The 12,571-nt window shown below is 33.2% G+C and overlaps 1 protein-coding gene across 9 annotated transcripts in view; it reads left to right on the top strand.

Moving 5' to 3' along the window:
• PDS5B (PDS5 cohesin associated factor B) overlaps positions 1 to 12,571 on the top strand; it is a 173,471-nt gene that overhangs the window by 94,311 nt on the left and 66,589 nt on the right. For all 9 annotated transcript variants that reach the window (XR_014071060.1, XM_081549214.1, XM_081549212.1 and 6 more), the window contains exons 15-19: positions 565 to 613; positions 2,819 to 2,958; positions 4,363 to 4,478; positions 9,652 to 9,757; positions 11,170 to 11,330. Coding sequence is in view for 8 of the 9 variants with exons in the window: in XM_081549214.1 (XP_081405340.1) it covers positions 565 to 613; positions 2,819 to 2,958; positions 4,363 to 4,478; positions 9,652 to 9,757; positions 11,170 to 11,330 (572 nt within the window). In the remaining variant the exon portion in view is untranslated. The remainder of the gene's footprint in view (positions 1 to 564; positions 614 to 2,818; positions 2,959 to 4,362; positions 4,479 to 9,651; positions 9,758 to 11,169; positions 11,331 to 12,571) is intronic.

The following is a 12,571-nucleotide window of genomic DNA, read 5'->3' as shown; positions in this document are numbered from 1 at the left end:
GTGCAGCATATAACTAGCCCTCTTGGAAAAATCTTTTGTACATGTTAGTGGCATCTTAATTGTCTTCATCTGGCAGCAGCGTCTTCCCAATGGCTTCCTGACTTATGTGTCATAATCCTCAGGCTTAACAATTTTAGGAATACCTCAGTTCAATCAGAGTTATATACTTGTCAGTTTTTTTGTTTGAGATAGACTACAAATGTAAGAACCAGCGTTTCCAGATTACTTTGTTCCCCTTTTAAACTAAGTTGTCCTGTCCTTTGAGTACTTAAGAAAAACAGAATACCTCTGTGTCTCAAAAGGTTGATGCAGCAGTCATATCTTTTTTTTTTTCTTTTGGGAGGAAGATAAAACAGGATGAGGGAAGAAATGACGAGGGTGGATTATGACTTCACTTCTTTGATTCAGTTTATCGGGGGTTTAAACATGTCTAAAGAAGGAGCATATACTTGTGGTCCGGGCGTGGGCCTAGAGTGTGTGTGGGTTATGCTTAACTTTCTGAAGAATATAATGAAGATTATTGTTAGGAGATTTTAATTTTGCATTTTTTTGTGTGATTTTCAGACAGATGCCAGTGTCAAGGCCATATTTTCAAAAGTGATGGTTATTACAAGTAAGTTACTTCAAATATTATATGTAAAATTTAAGGTTTATTTGAGACATTTCTTTCTTTGGTAGTATAAAATATTCCTCGAAGTTCCATTTTAGGCTATGATAATATAGGAAAAGATTAAAGTTTTTTGGTTGATTTTTATTTTTTTTTCTTTTCCCCAGCATACTCCGCTTTCCTTTTTTTTTTTTTCCCCTTACTTTCATTTATTTTGCATTCTGCACAGAATTATTTTGTGTTTTGGTATGAGCAAGAGCTAGATAAAGGTTTTATTACATAAATTTATTTTTGAGAATTCATTCAAATTGCTTTGTAAGCTTGCTGTTAAAAACTGAGCCTGTGCTTTGCTGTTTGCTCTAATGTGAATCTCTCTGAAGCTAATTTCATTGTGAGTCAAAGTTTAGAATGAAGGATATACTTAATAACTGCAATTTTTTTTGAAAAAAAAAGTTAATTCACTTTTTTGCTTTCAGTGTTTTCAAATAAAATGTTATTTAATTGCCTTTAACAGTGAGTACTAAAGGGTTGTGTTCAGGGCAGGGAAAAGAAGCTCTTTTTGCAGGGCACTAGCTTTTCCTCTCACCTCAGAGATCAGTGTGTATAGCATGAAGGCGGAGGGATGATCAGGAGCACCTAGGGGAATGCTTGCACCGAGGTTCCACTTGGCTAATGAAGAGATCTTAGGCGGATTTTTGAGATGTTAACAAATGTTCCAGGATGTGTGTGGAAGTATGCTAAGACACAAAAAAGAATAGTAACCTAATTCATTGGGTATTAGACTAAGTGATAGAAACTCTGGCATGAGTAGAAATTTCACGCCAAAATACCTTTTAGTCCTGAGCAGTTAAATTAGTTTTCAGTCCCTTTGGATAACTTAAAGCAAGTGATTTCGTGCTGTTGCTTTTAAATAACTATTTCCCTGGTTGTTTGACTGTGGACAGTATCCCCTAAAGGAGATAATCTCCTGTAGTCTTTCTGTTTTAACTTCATATCCATTTTCTTCCAACAAGTACAATATTTCCCAAATTCTGCTCCAAGGGATGTCAATATCCTGCACATATTAGTAGTACCGTCAGAAAAAAAGAGTTCCAGTGGTCAAGTATGTTTGTAGAATCTTGAATTAAAGGAATTTTTTGTTGCTGTTTTTCCCTTCCTCCTTTTCTCCTCTCTTTCCTTCCTCTCTCCCTCTGCCTTCACTTTCTTTTCCTTTTGTTTCTTAGGTGATATGCTTTATTGTAGCCTTAATATGATGCTGTGGAGGGGCTGTAAAGTGACATTTTCCAAAATTGTTGATAAACAGTACAGTAGAATTTTTGTGTTACAGAAATAGGGAAAGATTACACAGTCACATAGTTGGGGGGGGGGGATTTGTTCTTACTATGTTCAGTCATGTAGCCAAGACATAAATGGAACTTCAGAGTCATATATGAACTTGAAGACTGCATTTACTGTATTCATATTTCAAGATTCAACAGGTTTCTGTTACTTTTATTAGAGTCCATATTTCTGTATTACAATTCCTATTATTAGGAGGGTCATACCTAGTTTGGTTCTCCATTACAGTTGTGAGCAGCCAGAAAAAACGATGTTATGATGGATTTTTTGTGAGCTTTCATAAGTGTTTTGATTAATGATGTATTAGGAGAGCAGTATAAAACTAATCTTTAATTCTGTAAGAACTCAGACTTTCTCGTGTGGTAGTGGCATATTGGGCAGTAACACCTGGACCATGTTGTTCAGCCTGTTTTGGTACCAAGTAGCATGCGTGTGTGCGCGCATTTTCTGTGGATGCTGTAATGGTAAATAGTGCCCAACAGGAAGATAGTTTCTTCAAGGTAAATCTTACTGATCTTGATCTCTTGCTATGAATCACAAGAGAACAATATATGCACAAGCTCATGGGACAGTAATAAAATTGGTATTTTTCAGGTTGACATTTAAGGCCTTTAGATATTATACAGAGTTATTTAAAATTAACCAGTTTGGTCTTTATCTGGATAGATGGTCCTTCACAATGATTTTATTTTATGTTTCTAGGACAAAATTTTTTACTTGTGAAAATTTACTGTTAAAGGTACTCTATATAATTTTTATCTCATTAAATTAAATGAATTTGTAGTTAGGATTCTTCATCAAAGTAATTAAAGAATGAAAAATGTTGCTCTTTTATTATTTCAAGAAATTTCTAAAATTGTATTTTAATTTAAGGAAATTTACCGGATCCTGGTAAGGCTCAGGATTTCATGAAGAAATTCACACAAGTGTTAGAAGATGATGAGAAAATAAGAAAACAGTTAGAAGTACTTGTCAGTCCAACATGCTCCTGCAAACAGGCTGAAGGTTGTGTGGTAAGGAGAGAAATTTAAAAGAGTTAATGTTTGGTGATAAGTCACTTCAGTCGTGTCTGACTCTGTGCAACCCTATGGACTGTAGCCTGCCAGGCTCCTCTGTAATGTTTGGAGAAGCCTGCAAATCCTTTTTTGTCCCCTTTTATAAAATAATTTATGTTCATTATGTAAAATTTAGGAAATATCATAAAAATAATAATGTATTAAACTGTAATTACTCTATAGACACAGTTGTTAATATTATGGTGTATGTTCTTCTAAAATAAGATTATATTATACAGAGCTTTGTATATTTTACTTTTTCATTAGTCTTTTACAGTATTATCTTCAGTAGCAACGTAGCACACCGTTATGTGCCATAATTTATTGAATGGTCCACTTGTGTTACACATTTAATTTTTTCCCAGTTTTTGATTAATGTAAAAAATAATCTTTATAGCTTAATAATTTTACACAGTCTTGATTTCTTTAGGGTAATACTGGCCAGGATTACTGTTGGAAACACAAAACTCAAACAAAAACATTATTATTTTGATACGATTTGTAAAATCGGATGCTAATCATCTGACCGCTTTTTCTCCTTGGATATATTAGTCATTCTTATTTCTTTGGTAAACTGTGTGTTTTTAATCTTTGCCTACTTTTCTAGACTATTTGTCTTTATCTCATTGACTCGTTAGTGTGTCATGGCATTGTGTGTTAATTAGGCTGCAGGTAGTTTTCCAACAGTTGTAGTTTAGCCCTTTTCATTTTGTTTATGATGCCCTTTACATATGATAGTTTTGTTATCTCACTAAGTCTGTCAGCGGTCTCCTCAAGGCTTTTGCCTTTGGAGTCTTGCTTATGAAATCCCATTGTACTGCAGGTCAATGAAAATATTTACTTACGTCAGTATTATTTAATCTGTTGCTTGTGTATCTTCCTAAATTCTTTTATAAAAGATGATTCTCGGCTCTACCCCAGATTGACTAAATGAGAATCTTCAGTGAGGCCCAGAAATCTGTAGTTTTAATAAGCTCCCCTGATAATTTTGCTTGTTGAAGTTTGATATCCCGTGACCCTTGGTTTTATTCTTTTGTGTTTGTTTTCATCCTTTTGGAATATTTTGGTGTAAGATGTGAGATAGGGATCTGACTCGGCTTTTAGTTTTAAAAAATGTCTGTTGAGCTATTATTCAGTATAATAGTATATTGAATAATCCTTTTCCTGTTAACTTGAAATGTTACCTTTTTCCTATACTAAATTCTTAATTTAGTCTTTTTGTATTGATTTGTTTATTCCAGCACCAATACTATACCAATAGTACCAGTACTATGTGATGTTAACTATTGTAGTTTCTTAACATTTTAATGTAATGAATTATTTAAACATACTTTTGTAATATTTTAAACATCTCCATTACAGCGTGAAATAACTAAGAAGTTGGGCAACCCCAAACAACCTACAAATCCTTTTCTGGAAATGATCAAGTTTCTCTTGGAGAGGATAGCACCTGTGCACATAGATACTGAGTCTATCAGGTATTTATATATGAAAATATTGAATTTTCATTAATATTAATTCATTCATGCTTTAGTAGTCAGTCATTATTGAGTATCTGCTATGTGTAAGGCACTAATCTGTACAGATTTATGTATATGTATATATATATTTACATATATTTATGTATATTTATGTACATGATGGCTATATACTCATCTGTATATATCTGTATGTATTTAGTATTTCATGTTATTTCTTTTAATTTTATGTGCTCTTTTTGGATGAGAATTTGTCAATACAAGCTGAATTTTTTATCTGTTAACAGTATACTGGTAAGTTAGCTCACATAGGTTAACTGATAGAAACAAATTGCAGTTCTACCTTCTGGAAAAGAAAATAAAGTGATTATGTTATAAAACAACATATGATGCATTTTCACAGGTATCTGAGAACTAAAAATGTTATTTTTAAGACAGCCTTCACTTAAAGTTTCAGGTTTGATATCACCTGACTTTGACATCTTGGAAAATACTTTCTTTTTATGTCTGTACTTGGTTTTGTAAAATCTGGGAAGAGCTCTTTTCTTATTTATTTATTTGTGGCCATGCCATACAGCATGATACCAGGGATTGAACCTGTGCCCCTTGCATTGGAGTGCGGAGCCAGTCAACCACTAGACTGCCAGTGAATTCCGCCCCCCCCCCTTTTTTGTTTGTTTTAAACTTTTCCTGAAATGTTTCAAAGAGTTGAAAAAAGGAATACTTACAAAATATGGAGAGCATATTCTTTTTTTAGTGACCGGTAGTACCTTTCAGAGGTATGTTAGAATCTAAAATACTACTAATGGTACACTCTATCCTCAGTAAAGCCCTTTTGGGGATTTTTTTGGAGGGAAGGGATAAGGTATAGCTTTTGGCCTGTAAGCATCTGTAGTGGAGGAGGACACTACGTTGGATGCCTGTTTGTCATTTTGGACTCCTCTTGCATTGTTTTCCATTTGAGGAAAGTGTTCTTCAGTTTCATAAATAAAAGGAAGCAAAACAAAAACCGGAATCCTTTATATTATTACAAAGAAAAACTGAATCAGACTCAAATTCATTAATTAAATAATCTGATACCTTCTATATTTAAAACAATGCTAGTTAGGTGTTGGCAAAGCATACTTTATGCTTTTCATTAATCTTCTGTCTAGTAGTGAAATAAGAGTTTTAATTAAGAGATTATATTATTGTTGTGTAAAATTGATGCAAATAGTGTTCAAAGGATTAAAAGAATTTCTCTGAGAGGGTAGTGTTTGACCTGAGAGGAGGAATGGGTAAGATTTTATTTCTACAGAAGTGGGAGGAGAATTCTAGGTGTTGAGTTTTATATAAGCCAAGCTAACTGGATTAGAAGGAACAAGGATATTTAGAAAATGATTGCCATCTATTTAAGTTACTCAATGGAGAAATGTAAAAGTGTTATGAGGTGATCCTCAGAAAGCATTTGGGGTCAGATTGTGGAAAGCCTTTAGGATCTGACTTTAGAGCTTTTACTTTGTTCTTTGGTCTATTGAGAAGTAGGAATGATGGATGATGAATAGGAGGAGGGAAGTAGAAGAGAGAGCCTGCTGAGGTGTTATAATTTTCTTTGGATGACAGTAGTGGGATGGAAAGGAAAGAACATATTTGAGGAAGGTTTTAAAAGAACAACCTTAGAAACGGGTCCTTTTACTGGAAATGGGGAATAAAATGGAGGAGGAGTCAGAAGTTTATGGGGTCAAATCCAGATGATGAAGAGAATAGTAGTACCTTGAAAAGAATGAAGGGAGCTGGTGAGAAAGGGTATGCTTCTTGCTTGGGCATGACAAACAGTTTTTTTAAATCAAATTATAGAAAGATAAAATCAGGTTATTGCAGTATTTTTGAAAGTTAAGATAAAGTTTCCAGAAGTAGTGCATTTTATGAACAAAAAGACTGAGGACCAAAGCATGTCTTTGTAGGTTGGTAATACATAAGATATGTTCAATCGTAACTAATAATAACAGGTAACAGCCATTAGTGCTTATAATGTGCATTCTTTGTGTTATGTGGTTTAACTCATTTACCTCTTCATAAGGCAAAAAATATTATTATTCCCAGTTTACAGGTAAGGAACAGTGAGCTACACTGATGTTAGAGTAACTTTCGCGTTGCTGGGAAATAGCTAATGGCATTTAAACAGAGGAAGTCTGCCTCCAGTGCCCTCTTGGTTTAACCATCACACTGCAGAAAGGTTCCACTCTCTCCCAGTAGTCATGGAGTGTCCAATTCACCTAACTTTTCCTAATAATGGCTGTTACCCTTTTCAGTCTTTGCCATTTTATAGGTGAATGATGTTGTTGTTTAGTTGCTAAGTCATTTCCAACTCTTTGCAACCCTGTGGACTGAAGCACGCCAGACTTCCCTGTCCTTCACCATCTCCTGGAGCTTGCTCAAACTCATGTCCATTGAGTCAGTGATGCCATCTAACTATCTTGTCCTCTACCACCCCCTTCTCTTCCTGCCCTCAATCTTTACCAGCATCAGGATCTTTTCCAGTGAGTCAGCTCTTTGCATCAGATTGCCAAAGTATTGGAGCTTCAGCATCAGTCTTTCCAATGAATATTCAGGGTTGATTTCTTTTAGAATTTACTGGTTTGATCTCCTTGCTGTCCAAGGGACTCTCAAGAGTCTTCTCCAACACCACAATTCGAAAGCATCAGTTCTTTGGTGCTTAGCCTTCTTTATGGTTCAGCTCTTGCATCCGTACATGACTACTGGAAAAACCACCATAGCTTTGACTATACAGACCTTTGTTGGCAAAGTGATGTCTCTGCTTTTTAAAACACTGTCTAGGTTTGTCATAACTTTCCTTCCAAGGAGCAAGTGTCTCAATTTTATGGCTGCAGTGAATGATGGCACTGTTCAAAGTTGAATGTCTTTTCCCCATATGTTTCTTGGCTAATTGCTTTTCTTTTTATTTTTCTGTAAGTGGCTTAGAGGAATTGTCTTTTTTTATTGATTATATGAATGTTTTATAAAATAAGGCTATTAACAGAGTTTGATTGCCTTTTAAATTTGTGCTTGACATTAATAAATACTAAATTATATGAACTATCTTTTGTTTCCTTTATGATTTCTTTCTGCCTTTCTTTCTGGTATCATATTAGGTGGCTGTGTTTTTTACATTTAGGTTTTAATTGTTCTGGAATCCATTTCATTGTAAGGTGGAGATAAGAGATCCACCCTTTTTTAAAAGCCTGATAGCTAGTTGTATCAAATCCATTTATTGAAAAATTGGTTCCTTCCTATTTGATTTGAGATGTTCCCTTATTGTAGGATAAATTCTTAACAATATTTAGGGTCTTACTGGATTTTTTCCCTTGACTTCTTTGTATTTTAAGGCTTTTATGATAAAATTTTAAATTTCATTTAGAAAGTTCTTTCATTCCTACTCCCTTAAGATTTACTAGCTGTTCTCAAACATTACTTAATGTTTCCAGATGAGCTATAGAATGCATGTGTTGAATCTTATCCCACACCACGTTGTGTTCCTGTAAGATATTTTTAGATGTAGTGGCAAATGCTATTCGTGTAGTACTGTTTCCATCTTATGAAAATACTTGTCTTGATTTTTTCAAATCTCTTTGCTCCCTTTATATAATTTTAGAAGTTAAATACACATTCTGTGCATTTAAAACTTTTTATTCCTAGTTATTTTATACATTTTGACTTGTCATTATAAATGGATTTCTTCCACCCCTCGCCCCTGTATTTTTAAGGTGACTGGCTAATACAGAATAGCTCTTGTCGATTTTTAGTGTTGTTGGTGTCACCTCACTGAACTCGTAGTATTTTGTAATAGTTTTTCAATTGATTCTCTTTGATTTTCCAGGTTGATGCTTTTTATCACTGGCTCTTACTCTGTGGTTATTAGCTCAATTGTACATGACTTAGCAACTAAACAACAACAGTACCACCACTACATGAATGCCTTTCCTCACTACCCTCACTAACCATCTTCACTTCTTGTCCTGGCCTTTTCTCTAGTCCTTATTGTTTCCTGATTATCTTTTTAATGTATTTATTTACTTATTTTTGGCCTTTGGCCTCCCCTCACTAGACTGAGAGCTTCCTGCTCTTAGCCATGGAAGAAAGAAATGAATTTCATTTTGGATATATGGCATTTTTCATTCCTTTGGTACATTTTGGTAAAGAAAACCTTGGAACAGATGAAAATTTGGGAAGAGAATTCAGGCTGAAGATTTTTATTTGGAGTAGCTGGAACTATGAGAATCAGTTAAGCAGGGAAAATGGGCAGAACAGGACAGAAAGCATCCTCAGTGATATTAACTGTTAAGGGAATGATACATTTAAGAGGATATTGCAAGGAAGACACATGTATTTGACTCATATCTTGACCTTAGATTTGAGTACATAATATTTTTGTAGAAACATAAATCTAAGCATTTTAAAAAACGTTGAATAATTTTCTTGTATTTTGATACATATTAGGTCTCTGACTTGATGTTTGTTACTTGTTTTTTGTAATAAAACATACCTATCAAAGTGAATGAGTATTTTGGATAATTGACAGTGCATTTCAAATGATTATTTTAAAATCACATAAGCTTGTTTTTTAGAAGAAAACTTTAAAATATTGTATTTCCTTTGTGATCTGTTCTAAGTATTCTAGTGAGGATTTCTTGTATATTTGTTGTGTGACATTTTTACACCTGTCAGAAGCAGTCCTTTCTGGCTTTCATAACAGTGCCGGACATGATAATATTTGCTAGGTTGTTTGAAAGTGCTTTGTGTTACCATTTATCCTTTATTTCAGTATATGTTGTTCTACATATTGGAGCCATAATGAACTTTAGATAATTGGAAAACATCTCTTATCATTCACATGTTTGGACCTACGCTTCACACAGAAAATACAAAAATAAAAATACAGCATTAATAAACAGCAAGTCAGATAACATTTTGACCTCATTTGAATGGACACGGGGAAATATCATTTCGAAAAGAAGCATCTCAAAATATTAAATATAGCTCTTTGTTTTGCCATAATAGTTGGGAAGCAGCTGTATCAAATTTGTGTGTGGTTTAGTTGTGGTCTGTATAGAAAATACTCAGGATTATTTTTCTTAAACATTGCTAATAAAAAAAGTTGAAAAAATAGAAAAAAATTTTTTTTGTCATACTTTAGTGCTCTTATAAAGCAAGTGAACAAATCAATAGATGGAACAGCAGATGATGAAGATGAGGGTGTTCCAACTGATCAAGCCATCAGGGCAGGTCTTGAACTGCTTAAGGTAAATTGCTTACATTGAAATTTAGGCACTTAAGTGCTTAATGAGATAACTGTTAAACACACATAGTTTGTACTTTTTAGTCTTGAGATTTGCTTTTCTAGGTTAATAGAATCTAAAGTAAATCTAAAGTAATTTTCTTAATCACTTTTAGGTAATTTTGAAATTGCATATTTATTCTAATATGTAAGCTAAATATTAATATTTTTATGCTTAAATTATATAATATAGCCTAGTATTAATTATATTAAGGATTATAATTTGAAGGTTTCATTAGTGTGCAAAGAACTTGCTAACCCTACCACAGAAAGTACAAAAATTTTAAAGTCCATTTTATATGTTATTTTGTTAGCTAAAATATACCATTGCCTTTTACTTATTACAAAAATATCAGTTAATTGTTGATAACTTAGAGCATATAAAATCATGAAGAAGAAAACATTGAGAAGCCTATCATTCATAAATATTTCTTTTGTTTCCTTTTAATCTTTAGAAAAATATACTCTTTGGTACAGTTGAAATGAGACTCAATATACAATTTTATACCTTGACTTTTCCCATAATAAATTATAAGCATTTTCTTGTGTTTTTAAGAGTGTTATAAAACAGGTCTGATTTTTTTTTTTACTGTCATTTATTAGATATTTGCTCTAAGTTAATTGCTTTTGCTTCCTCATGTGTAATGGAGGTAGAAATAATACTTATCTCACAGGGACTAAATTAAATCATCTACTTAATGTCTTAGCAGACATTTATTTTGAAAGTGTGATTGTAATGGAGGGTCTAATTTGATTTCCTCCAAATCGCTATACCCAGTTTTACTAGGTCTATTTATTAAAAATTTCATCCATTTTTAGTTATTTTCTGTTGTCATCTTTATAATCTGTTATACTCTTCCTTAAATTCTTAGACGTGGTAAAGTCTATTTATTGCTTTATTTTTTCTTTAGTCCTATGTTGGTGTGATTATTGTAACCTTAAAATTTCTTTTACTGTTTGATGTTTTATCCCTAGATTACTTTTCTCCAAAAATGTTATTATCTTGTTTCTTCTAATGACCTTTATTTAGAATAATAGAGATATTGTGTTACATTCTCTCTTCTCATTTTCCTTTTCTCCTACCTTCAGTTTCCTCTACCCCTCCTTCCCAAGGATTAACCAAATCCAGATTATTTTGAGAATTATGTTAACGTGTTGTTTAATTTTAAAGATAATTATTTCTTTAGATTGTACAGTCTTCCTACACAAGAATGTTATATATTTGAGTAAGTCTTAAATTTTACTTATAGTGCTCTCATTTATTTTTAGCATAATTACTTTTGTTTTTACTTTGATTTGTAGCATTTCTAGTGTGTAACATTTTGGATTTATAAAGATGAAAAGGATTTATAGATCATTTTTATGATCATTTTTTAGGTACTCTCATTTACACATCCCATCTCATTTCATTCTGCTGAAACATTTGAGTCTCTCCTGGCTTGTCTGAAAATGGATGATGAAAAAGTAGCGGAAGCTGCACTCCAAATTTTCAAAAACACAGGAGGCAAAATTGAAGAGGATTTCCCACACATCAGATCGTGAGTTGAGTTTTTTTCTGATAAATGTTCTAGAAAATAAAAAATAACTTCCTGTTTCTTGATTTACATAATAGTTGGAGTCAATTTTAAGCTTTGAGGAAATAATGTCTGGGTTTTATCTCAAGTCTAAACTATTTAGAGTCTTTTTTTCCTGGGAGAAGGCATTGATTGTTATTTTAGAAGATTCATGAAAATGTAAGATGACCGTGGCATTTCCTTCTGTAGCATCAATTTTGCTTGAAGATTTTAATGAAAACAGTTTTATAGCAAAAGAGTTCCTTGGCATATTATGGCATAGGATAAACAACTAATGCGAATTTAAGGTCCAGTGAGAAACTCCAAAGGAATTTCAGCAGGATTGTCCATAGCACTCTACTTTCTTCTGTTATTATGAGTATTGAATTGAAAATTTTCAGAAATATTGTTTTACTTGACACAGGGAAGCAGAAAAGCATGGAGTAATCATCCTAACAGCAGTATATTTTGTGTGTGTTTGTGTGTTCTAGTATTTCCAAAAATGGGAAATTATGCTGGAGATCTCTTAATAGTGGCTGATTATGGTTCAGGATTCTATAATAGCTTAGAATACATCTTCATTCCTTATGAATTCCTGCTTGCTTCTGTGTGTGCATCTCTCCATCCTGTTCCTAGAGAGTGTAACTGATAGTTGGTCCTGATATTGCCATGGTCACTGGTGACTAGTTTCACCTCTAGCTCATTGCTTCTGGTCTAGTTAGTACTGGTTGGGGTACTGTGTTTCTTCATGTTGAAGTTGATTGTGGCTCTTTTCTTCAGAGATAGACTTGGACAAAGCTAGCATTTTAGAGGCTCAGGTATAGTTTTTGTTATCCCTTTTTAGTCAGATGAGCTTAATCAGCTCTAGAAACTATTGATATGTAGGAAAAGAGCATTATTTAAATGATAATTGAAACATACCAGAATATTTTAACAGTACATTCTTTGGCAAGGGTTAGAAACTTTATTTTTTTAGAACTGGCTTCTTAAGTTTTAAGGGAGCCTGGAGAAAATGAATTTCTCTTTGTAATGGAGCTGTGACTTTTTTGTGCAGATCAGAGATCAGAGTTTGGAGATACATGTATACACACACTAAATGTATAAACTATGTGTAGCTCTATACATGTACTATACTAAATGCCCAGTTATTTTATTATCTCATTTAAGCTTTATAACAATTCAGTAAAGTGTAGGAATTAATTTACTGAATCTAATCTTCAAAGTGG

Source organism: Giraffa tippelskirchi, chromosome 12 (assembly GCF_054371585.1).
Source record: "Giraffa tippelskirchi isolate mGirTip1 chromosome 12, T2T-mGirTip1v1.2.pri, whole genome shotgun sequence".
Classification (NCBI taxonomy): domain Eukaryota; kingdom Metazoa; phylum Chordata; class Mammalia; order Artiodactyla; family Giraffidae; genus Giraffa; species Giraffa tippelskirchi.
This window is presented reverse-complemented; position numbering and strand designations above follow the sequence as displayed.